Source organism: Felis catus, chromosome E3, assembly GCF_018350175.1.
Source record: "Felis catus isolate Fca126 chromosome E3, F.catus_Fca126_mat1.0, whole genome shotgun sequence".
In the NCBI taxonomy this organism is placed as follows: Eukaryota; Metazoa; Chordata; class Mammalia; order Carnivora; family Felidae; genus Felis; species Felis catus.
In genome coordinates, this window is record NC_058383.1 from 21688661 (window position 1) to 21707277 (window position 18617).

The following is an 18617-nucleotide window of genomic DNA, read 5'->3' on the forward strand; positions in this document are numbered from 1 at the left end:
GAACCCAAGAGCGCCTAACAGATTAGGAGGAAACTGAACTCACATGTGGTCCAGGGACCTAGCGTATTACTCAGACTATTAAAAAGAGAATTTCCCAACTGGGATCAGTAATTTTAAGAGTTGTCTGCACTGTTCAAAATGGTAGCCACTGTCCACATGTGGCTGACCCGTGAAATAAAGCTAGTCCAAACCGATGTGTAAAATACCAGACTTCTATTTTTTAGTATTTAAAAAAGGTAAAAATATCTCATTAATAGCAGTCATATTTTGGATATATTTGGTTACATAAAATATATTAAAATTAACTTCAACATTTCTTTTTTACTTTTACATGACCTTGTCATTTAAACCCTCTGGGCCTCGGTTTCCTAATTCTTGAAATGGGGTGGGGGAGGAGGGCAGGGGAGACTGGACTGCCTACCTTTCAGGGCTATTATGAGGCTCAAGTACAATATAAAAGATTTTTTTTTACAACACTATTCAAATGTGAGGTATCACTGTAGGACAGAATTAAAGGCTTCTGTCAAATCTAGAAGCAAAATTACTTCCATATTGAATATTTTTCCCTTAAAAACACAAAAACAGGAGCACCTGGCTGGCTCAGTCGGTACAGCACAGGACTCTTGATCTCAGGGCTGTGAGTTTGAGTCCCACGTTGGGCGTAGAGCTTACTTCAAAAAACAAACGTGAACTGTGATTCGACAAGCAATTACCTCAACTGCCTCACTTCATAAAGGTATCGGACAGGTGGCAGACACACCACACGCCAGGCTCTCTGTTTCTGTCAGGCTCTGCACCCGTTGTCCCCACCCCTGGATCCCTAAGCAGACTTGAGCGGCTAAGAGCTTGGTGTCTGAAGCCAGACTCTCAATCCTGGTTCCACCACTTAACACTACGTGACCTGGATCAAAATTAATTAGCTTCCGTAAAGCTCAGTTTCCTCATCTATAAGGGCAGAACAAAAACACCTACCCCAGAGCTGTTGTGAGACTAAAAGGATCTAACTCATGAAGAGCTCAGAGGGGAAAAAAGAGCTTAGGACAGTGCCTCGCAGGCAGGAAGCTTTCAGTAGGTATTAGCAGCTGCTGCTGCCGCCGCCCGCCCGTCACCAGCCACACCTGCCGGTGGCACTGCCGGTGGCAGTGGCTCAATCCTTTCATGCTGGGAAAAGGCCCAACTCAAACACTCCAGGTTCCCAAGTCCCTGTTTATTTTCTCTTAATCATCTACAGTATCTAATACAGTGCCAGGTATTAGAAACTAACGTTAGGGGGGCACCTGGCTGGCTCAGTCATTGGAACATGTGACTCTTCGTCTCGGGGTTATGAGTCTGAGCCCCACATTGGATGTAGGGATTACTTAACCCTTAGGGGCGCCTGGGTGGATCAGATGGTTAAGCCTCCAACTTCAGCTCAGGTCACCATGTCACAATTGGTGAGTTAGAGCCCCACATCGGGCACTGATCTGACAGTGTGGAGCCTGCTTCGGATTCTCCCTGTCTCTGCCCCTCCTCCCCTATTCTCTCTCTCTCAGAAATAAACATAGACATAAAATAAAATCTTAAAAAAACAAAAAGGAACCTTAGGAATAAAGAACTGAGGCTTGAAATCACCTATTTTAAATTAGATAATTAGGGCTCAGAAAACCTTTCTAGGATTTCTTAGCAAGCAGCACTCAGTCTAGCCTTCAAGGCTAGACGCATACAAAGTGGCTTTTTAAAAAAAATTTTTTTAATGTTTTTATTTATTTTTGAGAGAGCAAGACAAACTGTGAGCAAGGAAGAGGCAGAGAGAGGGGGAGACACAGAACCCGAAACAGGCTCCAGGCTCTGAGCTGTCAGCACAGAGCCCGACGCAGGGCTCGAACCCACAAACCGTGAGATCGTGACCTGAGCCACAGTCAGGCGCTCAACCGACTGAGCCACCCAGGCACCCCCAAAGTGTTTAAAAAAAAAAAAAAAAAAAACAAAACACGACTGGAGACCAGCAAGGTGAAACAAGCAGGACTGGAAGAGAACACCTGACCGCCCTGGATGACTGCAGCACTCCAGGCCTGCTTATGTTACTGCCCAGGCTGCTGAGAAAATGTTACTCACACTGCTGAACATGATCCCTAGTCTCAGAACAAAATGGTCTTCAGGAGACATAGCGATTAATACTTAAATCTCCAAAAAAGGGGAATGAAAATTGGAAGTTTTCTACAATGTAAGTCCCGCTTAAATTCAAACTGAGTACATTTAAATCCACAAAGCCTAGAAAAATCCTCACAGCTCTTAACACAGTAACAACGGTCTGTGTTCAACAGGCTTTAAAACAATCTCAGCAGTAAAAGGTCCCAATTTGTACTGTTGCTTCCCTCCAGCCCCTCAATTCTTAAGTGCTTTCTAGGAACTACAATTACATGCTTAAAGGTTATACCAAATTATCCCTCTATAATTAACCTATTTCTCAACCTCCTTTTCCCTCCTCCCTACATTTCTCTCAAGATTCCTTCTAGAAATTTCTTCTAAAAACAAAACCTGGAGATAAATCCAACCTACTGCTACCACGGTTGCCCCCACCCCCCCGCCTTTTAATTGCTTGAGTGACTCCATTCTGAGCCTGCCTACTGCCCCCTGTTTAAGCACAGAAACTACATTCCCGTGGAATATCAAATTATTTCCTAAGCCTGAGAATTAAAAGATAAGTAAACAGCCATGATTCTTAGATATGAAATAGAAATATTTTCAAAAAACAAAATTAAAAATAAAGACATCCAGACATGGATCTTCATTGTGAGAGATGTACTGAGGCTGAAATATAATAAGAAGCATGTAATCTTTGTGTAACATTTCTTTAAGAGGAAGTTAAATACTTAAATTTATATTGAAGAAGATAAAATTTTAGAAACTACCATAGTAAAAATATTACGGTGAGCCATGTTGGTGTCGAATAATTTATGTAATGAGTTAGGTCACTGGTTTTTTTTCTTGTTTTTTGTTTTTTAAATTTAAAATAGAAAATAACCAGGGCACCTGGGTGGCTCAGTCGGCTAAGCATCCAACTCTTGGTTTCAGCTCAAGACAGGATCTCAGTTTGCAGGTTCAAGCCTTGCATCAGACTCCGCACTGATAGTGCAGTGCCTGCTTCGGATTGTGTGTCTCCCTCTCTCTCTGCCCTTCCTCTGCTCATGCTCTGTCTCTCTCAAAATGAATAAACATTAAAAAAATGTTTAATTAAGTAAAATTAAAAAAAAATTTAAAAATAGAAAATAACCTGTGATCAGAATTCCTTAAAACTACTACAGTGACTATTAGGGACTGTTTCTGTATGCATGGCATACAGGCCTGTTAAATGCCTTACAGAGATTATCACAATATATTATTTGCAGCTTTAAAGTTCACCTTTAGGTTGGGGGCCGGGGGGGGGGGGGAAGCAAGAAGTATGAAGGATACAGATGCCTGGCTGGCTCAGTCGGAAGAGCCTGTGACTCTGGATCTCAGAGTTCAAGCCCCACATGGGGTGTAAAGATTACTTGAAAATAAAATCTTTAAAAAGTAAAAAGGATAGGGGCACATGGGTGGCACGGTTGGGGGTCCGACTCTTCACTTAGTTCAGGTCATGATCCCAGGGTGGTGGGATGGAGCCCTGTGTCAGGCTCCACACTCAGTGGAGCCTGCTTGGAATTCTTTCTCTTTCTCTCTCTCTCTCCCTCCACCCCCCCCCCCCCACCTCCGATTCTGTCTCCCCTGCTGGTTCGCTCTCTCTCTCAAAAATATTTTAAAAAAATAAAAATTAAATTAAAAAGATGAAAGATAACACCATGGCACCTAGCTCTGGAAAAGTGCCAGCTGGGGGATTAAGCAGCTTCCCATCCTATTCCTAGTTCTGTTATCCTGACAAAACCATGGTTGGCCACTTAACTCACTTTAATGCTTGGGCTCCTTCTATTTGTAATGAATGGATCAGAACAGATAGTATCTGAAGACTTTTTCAGAAATAAAAATATATAGGTTTTTTTTTTTAACATTTGCATAGATTACATAAAACAGGCAGATGGTTTTTACTGTGGTGAGTTTATGTTCCAACATTTATCTAAATGGGCCTGCCTACCTGGCTTATATAGCTGTCTGCCACCTACCTGCATACACCTGCTGGCTCCTTCTACAGACAAAAAGCAAGCTTGAGGAAACCTGTCTGAAAAGTCTTGTGACTCACATTCTTTCATATGGACTGTACATGTGCCAACTTGGGATTCTTCTCTGTTTTGTTTTTTAATAGCTATTTGGTAACAGCCTATAGCAATACCAGCTGTCCTCGCTTCACCGATGTGTGTCACTTGAATTCAGTTATAGGCTGGAACTGGAAGAACAGTCTTATTTACAATAGCAGTCTACCCTACTACACTTAACATTTATTAGAGGTATTAAACTTTCTTTAAATGTGTTAAGTGATTAGTATTACTGTGTCTACAGGACACACAGGGTACCCTACCAATGCTCCCCCACCATTATCGCTAAGCCTCTGTGATGATTCCAGTGGGACATGGTTAGGGGGAGAGACTGGAATGGGTGAGGCAGGGATGGAGTGGAAAAGAATATGAAAAGCTGTCACTTCAGATCTGATGTGCCAAATGGCACAAAGGTCATTATTCATGTGTTAAAGACACTGACTTGGTGATTTAGAGATCTAGTTATGAAAGAACCTAAAGATGAACTTCAGCAATTAGAGCCATTATTTGTATTTGTCACAACTTAATTTTTTTTTTTTACTTACATTGCACACTTTAAAAGCATAACTTTTAAAGAAATCATTCCAGTGACCCCCCTCCCTGTCTCAAAACTTCCTCAGTGAACAAGGTAAATCCTAAATAAACATGCTTCGTTCCATCATACCTTAGGCTTCTTCTCCAGCCATTTCACAGACATACCGACTTACCAGCTAACTTCTGAACTCCTCAGCAGCAGGGATCAACAGGTCTAACGCAACACGCAGACACCTGCCAAACTACTGATCCTACCTAATGTACACCTAAGCATCTTCTTCAACAAGACTCTGATGTTTCTTAGTTTTCTTCGTTAAGTAAATGGCCTTCACACCGTGGAACAAGAAGAGTCTCATAAGCCTTCTCCCAACCTCAGACTTGCAGAGGATACAACTTCTCTACAATAAATCCTGAGCTAAAGACTGATCGCACTGTAAAGACCAACCTATATCAACAGGCCTCTGACAGAAGCCTAAGGCATCATCAATGCTAAAACTCTGTATTAGAAACCTGTTTCAAACCCTGTGACCTTTATGGATGCATCCCTCCCAGTCACTCCTGAGAGCAACCAAAAGCCCAAGTGCCTAGAGTCGCCTCTCACCTCTTCACTCTCAGCTCTCCAGTGGTCTGTACTCTACCTCCCACCCCCTCCAGCACTCACTGGTCACGCTGTAAGCTCATCACTCCAGAAGGAAATTCTCATTCCCCCTTTCTTTCTATTTCCCTGACCTGATTAAGTGCTCCCACGATGCACTCCATCACTCAGTCTGGAACTTAAGAGTCAACCGAAGTTATTCTTCCTTCATATCCCCTTCAGTCCCTCCACCAGCACCCTAGCCTCTAGTTTCCACCTCTTCCAACCAAAGTCCAAGTCCGCCAAGTAAACATTCTCAAACGCATCACCCTGCTAAAATGCCTTCGCTGTTTTCCCCAACACCTAATGGCCAAAACCCAGAGAAGAGTCGGCAGCTACCACCACCCTCTGCAGTCTCATCCTTGGACGTTTCTGCCCTTGGTGTCTCACCCCAGCCAATCAAAACCTGTACTTCTGTAAGGCTGTGGACGCTTACCTCGGAGTTGACTCTGCTTGGAATCCCTTTCTACTCTACTCCTTGCTCACCGGGCTAATTTCTATTCTAAGAAATTGTCCCCATTCCCCGGCCCCATTCCAGGCTGACTGAAGCAGTTCTGTGTGCTTCAACAGCTCCCTACCTACCGCAGACGTGTGCGCTGTTTTTCCCTAATAAATAATGCAGAGATAACTGTGCAGCCGTAACACAGTGCCTGGCACAAAAGAGGTAGAGGTTACAAATTAAAGTCATAATTTTCATTAGAATAGACAGGTGGAACAGTAATTTCACTGGGTCTTTTGGAACATTTTTAAGGTCCTTGAAAACTTGAGACAGTAGGAGAGGAGTGCCCAGCTGTCATCAGGATTCAGTATTAATTTGTAAAAATCTTTATAATCATGGACATAATCTTTTAGTTTTCTGCAATTCGTATTGCTTTAGTTACAGTTTCTGACAATGTACTGGCTAGAGATTATCTACAGTAAATTATGTCCTAGGCTAATTTTAGAGTATCTTAATGTAAATAGCAAATTCTTGAAATCAGCCCAGGTACTAAATAAAAAGTGAAAAGGAAATTGACACTTTATTCCCAATTGTGTGCATTATATGTATTACGTTATTTTGTTTAATTAAATTCTCATTTTACAAAACACAAGGAAACTAAGGCCCAGAGAGGCTAAATGAAGTTTAAGGACACACCGTTCGGTATGCTGTGTGGGAGAGACAGATTTCAATGCAGCCCTCTATGCAGCTACAAATTCCATGCTCTTCTCACGTATAGTAAGGTGTAAATATATTATGAAAACCTAGGAAGAGTTAATTGAAAGACAAAAACCTGTATAAAGCACTTACCTTTGAAAACACTATCGGCAAGGTTAAAGAACCATGCATTAAACTGTACACACTTGGCAAGTTACTATATATGCATATTCAAAACACTGAATGTTAAAATGAATCTCAACTGAAGTTAAAACATTCAAATGCCTTAAAAAATCCAGTAAGAGTAACTTTCTTTTTAAATCTGTTTAGACCACTTAATATAGAGTTTATACATATATATACTACCTTCTTTTGAGCAGCTTCCTTCTTTTTCTTGTCGTCTTTTTTCTTTTTCTTTTCTTCCATCAACTGTTCTTCTTCTTGCACTAAATCCCTGAACCACACAGTTGCAATTAACTTTCCCAAAATGTATTAAGAAATACAAATAAGGTTGCATACAGATTCATTTTCACTCTTATTAGAAGTAAAGACATGGCAAATTATTCTTTTACATTCATGAAATAAAACACAACTTGCAACCTAATCTAACCCCACAGCTACTATTTAGTACTCTTCCTCAGGTAGCAGAGCTTTTGTCTTCGTGTCATGTCAAGGAAGACAACCTAAAATTAGCAAATTCTACTCTGGGAAACAAGCTACTCCTTCCAATTCTAGAATGTAAACATCATGTGAGCCAGAGTTAACCTTGCTTCTGGCCCCAGTTATCAGTCAGTAGCCAACAGCAATGCCTGGGACCTCCCCACAACCCTCTCTGCCCAGGTATCTGGGGTATCTTTGGCTTTCCTGCTCTAAAAAGCTGCATTAACTATTTTTTAAACACAAGTTATTCACAAAAAGATCATGTATTTCAGCTTACAATAATTTCATATCCCATAAACATTCCAAATAATTCTATCAATAAGACACATGGGAATCAATAATGTACTCACTATATAAGTTTGTTTCAGTTCTTAAATCACAAATGCTTAAAGTTGTCTGGGGCGTCTGGGTGGCTCAGTTAAGCGTCCGACTTTGGCTCAGGTTCTCACAGTTCACGAGTTTGAGCCTGAAATCGGGCTCTGTGTGGACACTCAGAGCCTGGAGCCTGCTTCAGATTCTGTGTCCCTCTCTCTCTGCCCCTCCCCGCTCATGCTGTCTCTCTCTCTCAAAAATGAATAAGCATTAAAAAAAAATAATAAAAAATAAAAATAAGAAAACCAAATGCTCAAAGTTGTCAACAGAACCCCTGGTTCAGAATTTCAAAACGATAGACAGATTGGGGAAATGGGTCTGCCTCTTTCTTTCCGCTCCGCCTTACTGAAATGATAGGAAGAAAAAGTAATAAATCTATCCAGAGCTGATACATAAACAAGAGCAGAGAAAGCTACAACCCAGGAAAAAACACAAGAAAAGTCATGAATGGATGAACGTGCCAAACCTTGGTGGAGCTCTAGAGAGGCTCCAACAGAGCTAGGAGAGCAGGAATAGGCACAGAGGAAAAAAAGACTGCCTAAGGAATAGAAAAGCCATAACCATTCCACTCCTCCTTTTCCACTCTCCATCCCCATGACTACATGGCCACGGGCAGCAGCTGCACTTGAATCTAAAACCAAAGAAACAAAACCTTGGCAGGAGGCAGGGAGGACTCCTGCAAGGGGTTTGGGACCCCAGATCAAAGTCTTCTTTATTGGAAACTACTCTCCATCACACCAGTAAATCCTGGCAATCAACACCCTTTTCAGATAGACTCAGGATCCGTCCTTCCGTTTGAGGTGGGAGCCTCTGGGTAAGGAGGAAAGTTGGAGGAAAAGTTAGAGGACACTCACTCTAGTTAACCCATATTAATCCCCCTAGAGTCTAGAACCTAAACCTTCATCCATAATATCAACAGGCGACCAAAAATCAGATACTTGAAGAAAATCACACAAAGAGAAAGTACCTAACTCTGCCCTGAGGAAGCTTCCCAGAGGGGACATTATAAATATCAGGCAGACAAGACAAGGTTCAAGGAACATGAGCTGGACATGGGGAACTGCAAATAATTGATAGGGGGTGAAATGCATATGACAGTGGGGATGCAGAAGATAAGATGAGAAAGACAAGCAAATACCTAAGAAACTGAAAGAGGGCTGCAGGTGTAGTGCAGTGAGATCACACAAAACTTAAGCTGGCTTTGTGGATGGAAGAAACTGAGAGGAGCTGCAGGTAGACAGTGAAAAACAAAATGAGGACATTACGTATGACAGATGGTAATTTAGTGAAGTTGCGTACATGACCGATAAAATCAGTTAGAAGCTGGAAGAAGAGTGTAACGGTTGCTATAATCTGTTGTCGTTTTGTTCCAAGTAGAACTGTCGTGTGGCTGATGGAGTAGCACCACAGGGTCATGCCAACTACAACCATGACTCACTCGTTCACCTCTTCCGTGTCTGGGAGGCAAGCAGAGTGCGCAAGCTCTCTGTAACCCTGGGGAAGTCAGGGATCGAGACAGCCACAGCACAGGAGAAAGTAAAATCAGCAAACAAATTGAGTTACATCACCGTCATGTTACCCATTAAGACCAGATTATTACCTCTAACTACTGAACATTCTTCAGCCTCAGTGTCTTCATTAAAATTGGAGATTAGTTTCTGCAGACATCTACTTCATAACATTTTGTAAGGATTTAATGAGGAGCGCTTACTTAACACGGTGCCTCTAGCAAGCACTCAAATGCCTAGTTAGAAGCTCCTCTCCCCAATTCTCAGCGGCACGACTGTATTTACTTTTGTCAAGAGTCTACGGACACTTCTTGTGCAGAAACATCAGGAACCCCCAGCGTCTGCTCTCCGTGTCCTCCTGTAAGTATTACAGAGCAGATGCTTTCCGCCCTTGTCCTAGGTCAGTATTATTCTACTCCACGGCATGCTCCTTTGCTATTTATCCGGAATTTTGTCCCTCTTCTCAAATTTCATTTTGAAGGCTTTTTGATGAGGTTAGCAGGTGTTTTCTGGCCCCAAATGGTGGCATTTGTACTTACAAGATGCAGCACGTTAGCTCTTGGGAGGTATTACAGTATCAGCTGCTACTCTAAGCACAGGGGAAAGTTCTGTTCTTCAGCACGGTCACCACAGCCAACTGACCACACTTGACCCACACCTCCTCCTTCAGAAAGCCACGTGAAAAAATATAGAAATATCCTACCTGTGCCCAAACACTTTGGCTTTCAGGATTTAAATGCGAGCAGAGATTTATTTAAGACATCTATCATTTTACAGGTCTATCAAAAGGAGGAAGGGGTGATGGATCTGATTGATCTGCGTGGTCCATCATACTTGACACATGCTCCACAAAGAAAACATTCCAATCAGTAATCATTCATTCCTTGCAGGCTAGTAGCAGGACACCCAAATCTGCAAGCTCTGGATCTAGGAATGAGAACAAACCTCGGAGTGACTAAAATGTCCATGACTCTGCTGGGCACTTTACGCATATTTTCCCATTTATAGTTACCACTTGTTAAAAAATGATAAAGATGTAGCCTTTTATAAATGAAGAGGCTGAAGCTCAGAAAGAAATGAATGGTCCAAGGTCATACCGCTAGTGCAGGGTAGAGTCAAGATTCAAATCAAGGCTCTCAAAGTCCTGCTCTTTCCTCTCCAGCAAGAAACCTCCCAAAGTAAAGTGCGAGTGCCTTTCAGGAGCCACAGAGAAGAAATCCTTTGGCTTTAGACAGGTTCCGTGATAGACCTTCTTACTTACAGCGTATCTTTTCCCCAGACTGTGTGCCTCCACAATCCTTTCCTCATCTCCTTCCACGTTTTACAAGAACACTTCCATGGCTATGTCATCAGGAGCAAGAATGGCAAAAAAATCAAAGACAAAGACTGCACAGCCACTGGTCTGAACAAGAGGGGACTGGGCACTGGTGATCTTTAACAGAGCGACGACGGCATTTGTTTCGTGAATGTTTGTAGGAGGGGGATGTGGGAGACACAACTAGATACAACTAGTGAACGGCTGTAAGGTCCCACATCAGAGGAGTTCAATAGCTGAGAGAAGTAGGAAGGTAGCTAGAAGAAGGCTGCCGGAAATTAGCAAAAACGTCTGTCCTTTAGAAAAAACTCATGACGGAAAATGCCAGGCGCACGACAGAATACGCAGGACACTATCATCCGTGTAAAAAGCAAGAGAGAGGATATGTGCTCTCATTCCCCTGTATGTGTACGAAATGATTCTGGAAGAACACCTAAGGAACAAACAGTGGCTGTGGGGAGGAGGAGGGAGGACCTGGGCTGATGGGGGATGGGAGGAAGGATCTCACTACAAACCTTTCCATAGTATTTTAATTTCTGAGCCATGTGTGAATGGTAAGCGTTAAAAAATTAAATATTAACAATATTTTCAAGCATTAATATTAAATGAGTACATTTTGATCTTCACAAAGTAAAAGGCTGTTCTAGGTTTCTGGTTTGCCAAGAGATTTGGTCATGTGTGCATGCTAGATTTTGTTAGGTTTCGTTCCTGTATCTATTGAAACACTTCTATGATTTTTGTCTTTTTTATTTTTTTTCAGATTTTTATTTAAATCCTACTTAGTTAACATATAGTATAATACTGGTTTCAGGGGCAGAATTTAATGATTTGATTTTTGTCTTCTGCTGGCAGGTACAATTAATTGTATTGATGAATTTTCTAGTAGTGAACCAAGCCTGCATTTGCTAGTATAAGAATTCAGCTCAGGCCATGATCTCATGGTTCTTGAGTTTGAGCCCCGCGTCGGACTCTGTGCTGACATCTCAGAGCCTGGAGCCTGTTTGGGATTGTGTCTCCCTCTCTCTCTGCCCCTCCCCACGTTTGTACACTCTCTCTCTCTCAAAAATAAAATAAACAATAAAAAAAGATGAAAACTATAACGTTGTATCTTTTTTTTCTTTTACTAATTTTATTGGCAAAAATGTTCAAGAGTAATATCTGGTTCTGGCAAGAGTGAGAGTTAAAAGGTTCTCTCTTCTATTGCTGGTGGAAAACTACTGGAAAGTACTGTGGTGTTTTAACAACTGAAGTTATATACATTCCAGACAGCCAACCCATTCAGTAGAATGTATCTGATGATAATAAACCCACAGTATGCATGGCCATATGCATATCAAAGTTCACTGAGAGGTTCACAACGGAAACTGAAGGTCTATCAATAAAGAAATGGCTATCCTCTCGGTTAGCATTAGCACGTTGTATTGAAAAGGAGTTGCTCTGTTTGTTTATTGACTTGAAGGAATGGTCCTTTTTAAATTTTATTTTGTAAGATTTAATTATTATTTTAAGTAATCCCTACACCCACTGTGGGGCTCAAAACCACAATCCCAAGATCAAGCGTTGCACACTCCACCAAGTGAGCATGCCAACCGCCCTAGGAATGTTACTTTGTGTGTGTGTGTGTGTGTGTGTGTGTGTGTGTGTGTGTGTGTGTAGACATATAAATATATAAAGCAAGTTGCAAAAATGTGAACAATGTTATCCCATACTTTTTTCAAGCTGTTTATATGTGCTTGAACAACTTTATAGGAATTTAGAGAAAGTCACGAGGAAATATCCTCCTGAACTAGGAACATCAGAGTAACCTCACAACTGGACCAAGTATCTAAGGAAATTATTAAGTTTTTTAAAAAGTGTATCCCAGGGGTTCCTGGCTGGCTCAGTTGAAAGAGCATGCAACTCGATCTTGGGGTCGTGAGTTCAAGTTCCACACTGGTACAGAGATTATTTAACTAAATAAATAAACAGACTTTTAAAAAAGTATATCTCAATTTGAAATGTTACATTACAGGTACGTTACTTTTACAAATTAGTACCAAAGAAATGTTTAAAACTCCATAATGTCCAGGATTTGCTTTCACTACTCCAAGCCCCACCCCATCCCCCCAAAAAAGGAAAAGAGAAAAGTGCAACATGATTGGCACGTTGGCAACTGCTGAAACTGAGTAATAGGTGCCTGTAGCTTCTGTGTTCTGTTCTTATCTGTGTATGTTTGAAATTTTCCATAATAAAAGACAAAAACAAGTTACAAGCCTCCACACCAATGATTAAAGGCAAGGCAATATGGAGAGAGATTAGAGATGGGAGGAAGGAGCAAAAGTGTAAGAACAGGAGTAGTGGGAGCAGGAAGAGAATGGGTAAGGCGAGTGCCCATGATGGCAAGCAGGACACAGCCAGGATCAAGAACGCCCTTCCTCGTCCTGCTCTTCCTGATGCTTGATGGTCCGTTTTTGCTACATCCCCCACATGAACATCATCAAAAGTAATCACTTCCAAAGGATACTCTTGTAAACTGCTGTGGGGAGTATGGACTAATAGAGCCCACAGGTGAACAATTTGTAAGTATCTAATATCAAATTTTCAAATGTCACTATGTTATGATCCATAGATTCCAATCTAAGCCCATAAAAAAGAAATTGTACAAAAACAGATACTGCAAAAGAGCCTAAAACCCAATCAACAGAGAAAAGTTAAACACACCATAATGTACTCTTACCATGGAATCCCACCCAGTAGTTTAAGAAACGAAAGGGGGTTGTAGACTTCTACAGTATGCAGGAAAGAGTTGACACAGCAGGTCTGAGACGGTGATCCTTAGAAAGGTTGGCCCTCGGCTGGTGTCAAGGAAGCTGGGTTCCAGAGAGGTTCCCACCATTCCCTAACTGATAATGGTAAACCGTACAAGCCATACAGATCATGCTGAAAAGGCACAGCTGTGCTTTCCTTTTGGGAATCTGGAATTTTGGTACATGTTGGCAGACAGCACCTCTGTGACCAACCCCTGACAGGAACCTTGGGCACTGAATTTCTAAGGAGCTTTCCTGGTAGACATTTTACACATGTTGTCACAATTTGGTGCTAGAAAATGAAGCATGCCCTGTGTGACACGACAGGGAGAGAGCTCTTGGAACTTGCACCTAGTTTCCTCTGGATTTTGCCCAGTGTGCCTTTTCTCTTTGCTGATAGTTTTGCTGTAATAAATCACAGCCACGAGTACCACTAGATGCTGAATCCCAGGGAATCATCAAACCTGAAGGTGGTCTTGGGGACCACCTGACCAACATGGCTTTACAGAGAAAGGTCTCTAAGACACATTGCCGAGTCAAAAGAAGGTCAACATTCAGATCACTAAATCATTTGTTAGAAAAACAAAAAGAAAATCCCACTAAAAGGCACACATTTTCCACAGTACAGTAGGGAAGCAGAGGGGAGCAGACCCTCAAGGTACCCAGTTGACTCTGCACCCAAAATTATTTATAATTTGGTAGAAACAACTGAACACACGTAAAATAAGGAAACAAGCCACCATCTGGTAGAGGCTGTGAGCAAGTTTAGGAAAATAAGACGTGCATACGAGCTGTTACAGCTATGGAAAGCTTCAAGAAGGTGATCTTAAAGGATCCTGAAGAGTCTTCCACAGATAGAGAGGTGGGCCTTTCAGGCAAGGGAGGACAGAAAGGCACAGCCACAGCAAAGCATAGAGATTTGTTAGCATGGTGATTTCAGGGACCAGTACTCAGAGGAAATTTCAGAAAAAAGGAGGAAAAGTTAGATAAAAGTAGGAAATAAATTGCTAAATAGGGTGACAAGCCTCTTGCAATACTTAGAGTAAATATGCAATGTCCTGAGCCACAGCGGTGGACCGGAAATGAAAAGCAAAGATCACCACACCAAGGTAACCATAAGAAGTTGGAATAGTTGATGGTATTAGTAAGAATGATAAGAGAAGCATGTTAATGATGATACCTCCAGATTTTAGAGAGCAAACATTTAAAAGTGGAGGCTCTGGTGTTGAGATGGTAATTCCATAATGGGGCAAGAGGTTGTATCTTGCTTCACAGAATAGAAGATTGGTGGGGGGGCAGCTTTCCACAGGGCCTAACTAGCCTGCCAGTCAGCAACCTACCATAAGCCAGCTCATCACCACACAGAAGCCAGCTGTACGTGACAAGCTGGTTATGAAAACATATTTCACATCTCCTGCCAAAAATGCTGTTCTCCTACTTTTCCCCTTACTGTCTATTCTATTTTCTCCCAGCCTTCCTGCTTCCCCTTTTTCTATCTGCTTGCCAACCCTCCCTTTTCTTTTCTCCTTCTCGTCCTCCTACACGTAAATTAATCACCAAAGCCAGTCTAGCACTACACAGTACAAAGTCACTAGTAACCTTCAAAACAATAATTTCACCACATAGTAGAGATGGAAACCCAAATGCAGCAAAAATAGGTAAGAATGAAATCAGGGGTTTGGACAAGTTTTTCAAAAACTTTGGCAGTGATATAAAGACAACACAATAAAAATGAAGTTTTCTGGATTGTTTTTAAAATAAGAAGACTAGGGGCGCCTGGATGGCTCAGTCGGTTGAGCATCTGACTCCTGATTTCGACTCAGATCATGATCTCACAGTTCAGTTTGTGAGATTGAGCCCCATATGATGGCTCAAACCCTGTGTCCGTGCTGTCAGTGTGGAGCCTACTTGGGATTCTTTCTCTCTGCCCCTTCTCCCTTGCTCTCTCTCAAAATAAACAAACATATAAAATAAAATAAAGACTGGAACTTATTTGCAGATAAAAGGGGCTAGGGAATATAAGTATCAGAGAAAGTGACAGCAGATGGGGTGACACAAGACAGCCTAGTTTAGAGTCACAGGCAGTTTAATAGTCACACATACTGAAGGAGTTCAATAAAAGTGATACATCCATAAAATGAAATACCACGCAGCTATAAAACAGGTAAGATATCCATGTTCTGGTATGAAAGATTCTGGAAGGTATTCAGTTAGTTGGGAAAAAAACCCTGTAAGATTCAGTATACTATGTTTTGTGTTAATAGGAAGACATAAAAATACATATCCCCTTGTGTTTTATTTGCATAAGGAAATTCTGGAAGCACACACAAACTAATAAAAAAATATCCGGATGGCAATAATGTATATTTCTAGATACTATCTGATTTTGAACCACAGAGCACAGACAGAAAGCTTAGCTTTAGAGGCACAGGTGGCAGTGAAGAGTCCGAGTATCTTCTGCTTAAGAATTACGGGAAGGGGAGCCTGGGTGGCTCAGCTGGTCAAGTGTCTGACTCTTCATTTTGGCTCAGGTCATGATCTCACGGTTCGTGGGTTTGAGCCCATTATGCTGACAGCATGGAGCCTGTGTGGGTTTCTCTCTCTTCCTCTCTCTCTGCCCCTCCCTGGCACTCTGTTGTGTGTGCATTTGAGCGCTCTCTCTCTCTCTCAAAATAAGTAACTTAACAAGAAAAAAAGAATGAAGGGAAAATAAGACAGAGATAGCGATGCATTATCCAGATGATACCGAGTCTGGATCTCTTCAAAAAGAGTTTAAGCCTGAAGGGGGCTTCCCCTGGACTCATAATCTGAGCACCAAATAATTCAAGTAAAGGATTACAATCCACCAAAGAAAATAAGAATCCGGGAGATCTTAATGATATTAATAAATGCGCGGATGGATAAATGCACAGGGTAAAGGGAAAGATCTTACAGCAGAATGTCAACAAATAGGGAAAGAATAATGGCCTTGGAAAGTCACTATCTGGCAATCCATTGACTGAGGCAAGAATCCTGGTGAGAAACAAGATGTTTTACATAGTTTCAAAGTTCTCCCAACAATATAATTATTAATTACAAAAGGAAAAATCCTAACTTTACAATTACAAACCTGACATGTACCACCTTAACCAAGTAACTGAAGTTACCGTCACCAGTAATGGCACAGATGAACATCATCGACCTCGTGACAGAACGCACCAGGCAAAACACAACATTGGTTTTGTGCTATTCCTGCCCCAAATGCATAACCTGGGGCACCTGGGCGGCTCAGTCAGTTGGGCCTCCAACTCTTGGTTTCGGCTTGGGTCATGTCACGGTCCTGGAGTCTTGGGATCGAGCCCTGCACGGAGCTGGGTGTCGAGCGTGCTTGGGATTCTCCCTCTGTCTCCGCCTCTCTACTCCTCTCCCTTACTCACATGCACTCTCTCTCCCTGTCTAAAATAAAAAAAAAATTTTAGAAAAAAATTTTTTAATGTTTATTTATTTTTGAGACAATGTGAGAGACAGAGTGCAAGCAGCGGAGGGGCAGACAGGCAGACACAGAAGAATCTGAAGCGGGCTCCAGGCACCGAGCTGTCAGCCCAGAGCCCGACGCGGGGCTCGAACTCACGAACCGTGGGATCATGACCTGAGCCTAAGTCAGACACTTAACCGACTGAGCCACTCAGGTGCCCCTAAAATAAAAAAAATTTTTTAAATGCGTAACAACCTAACCAACAGGACACAACACACAAATATGGATGAGGGACATCCTACCAAATAACTAGCCTGTACTCTTAAAAAAATTTCAAGGTCTTAAAAAACAAAGACTGAGAAACTTCCAGAATGCCGGTGACTAATCGAACATGAAAAGTAAATGCAAACTGTGTTCCTGGGCTGAATCTCCAACGAGAACAGTTTTGTTTTGTTTTTTATTTGCTCTAAGAGGCATTATTGAGACAACTGGCAAAATCTGAGTAAGGTCTATAGCTTTACTCTTAAGATCTGCACCAATATTACTTCCCCAATTTTGATAATGGTACTATACAGTTATTAAGACATGTCTTTGATTTTAGGAAATAACTACATAAAAGTTTTTGGGGCTAAAGAGGCAACATGCTTCCAAGTCACTCTAAAAGGGTTCAGAAAAAAAAGCAGTATAGATGTAGAAAGAGAAAATGATAAAACAAATGTGGTTAAATGTTAGCATTTGAGGAATACAGGTGAAGGATATTCAAGAATTCTTTGATCTATTCTTGTAAAATTTCTCTAAATCTGAAATTATTTTAAAATTAAAAGCTCAGGGGCACCTGGGTGGCTCAAGCATCCAACTCTTGATTCTAAGGTTATGGGATCGAACCTCACGGTGGGCTCGACGCTGAGTGTGGAGTCTGCTTGGGATTCTGCCCTCGCCGCCCACGCTCCCTCTAAACATATAAACTTTTTTTTTTTAAAGCCCTTAAAATAAAAAGCTCAGGTTGAGGACAGTCAGTGAAATTAGAAACAGGAGAACAGACACCCCACCACAATGACAGAAGCACCCTATAGTCTGCAAGTGCTCTGAGAGATTATCTATTTGAACCTGCAATTCTGACACACAGAATTGACGCCATTCCCGTTTGAAACTTAAAGAAACCAATGATCAGAAAGTCTAAGTGACTTGTATGGTATATGGTAGTGGGGTAAGGCTGTCCCAAAACCTGGTTTGCTAAACTACTCTCCTAAACTCTACTCTTCTGAGGCTTAATTACTAGTTCCTTCAGGATTCTTTCCAACTCACACAAACCTCACTCTTGACCTCTAATTAAATGATGCTCATTTTCTAATTGTTTCAGATGTTAATCTCACTCTTCCAAACAGGACTGCTTGCTGCTCTGAAGGCAAAAACCAGTTCTACTTGTATTGTACTCCCCAGCATTGGGCACTGCAATTAAACGCCTGCTTCCTTGCTTTTTACTAACACTCTAACCTGATCCCCACCACCAAATATGTGTTCTTTCCACTCTTCTACCCACATTCTACGTAAGGATGATCCTACTTAAGCGCTTCAATCTCCAATATCTACTTGTGTAAGCAACTTGTTTCTTTTCTCTCAAACCTCTATTTCCCCCTTTATGAGAGTCTCAAATTATACCTCCTCCCAAGGGTTGTTGTGAAGGTTAAATTAAGTAATGCAGAGAAAGTGCTTAATGGACACACAAAATAAGTGTACACTCCTCATTAGCTACAAGACTGAGATCCAAAATCCTGCACTAAATAAGGCTAAGGTTAGGACACAAGGAAGGGTGCAAACTGAAGAAGGGAGAACGTACAGCAGAAAACAGAACTGATGCACCTCTCTGAATGGCTCTCATCAAGAAGACAAAAGACAACAAGGGTTGGTGAGAACAGGTAGAAGAGGAACCCTTTGTGCACTGCTGGGAATGTAAACTGGTGAACGCACTATGGAAAACAGTCTTGAAGCTCCTCAAAAAATTAAAAATACA

The 18617-nt window shown here is 41.6% G+C and overlaps 1 protein-coding gene across 12 annotated transcripts in view; it reads right to left on the reverse strand.

The window, feature by feature from the left end:
* Positions 1 to 18617, reverse strand: part of TNRC6A (trinucleotide repeat containing adaptor 6A) — a 161293-nt gene that overhangs the window by 68803 nt on the left and 73873 nt on the right. For 11 of the 12 annotated variants that reach the window (XM_019820779.3, XM_019820780.3, XM_019820783.3 and 8 more), the window contains one exon: positions 6878 to 6965. The exons of the other annotated variant lie outside the window; for it this stretch is intronic. In XM_019820779.3, the coding sequence (XP_019676338.1) occupies positions 6878 to 6965 (88 nt within the window). The remainder of the gene's footprint in view (positions 1 to 6877; positions 6966 to 18617) is intronic. 12 annotated transcript variants of the gene reach the window in all.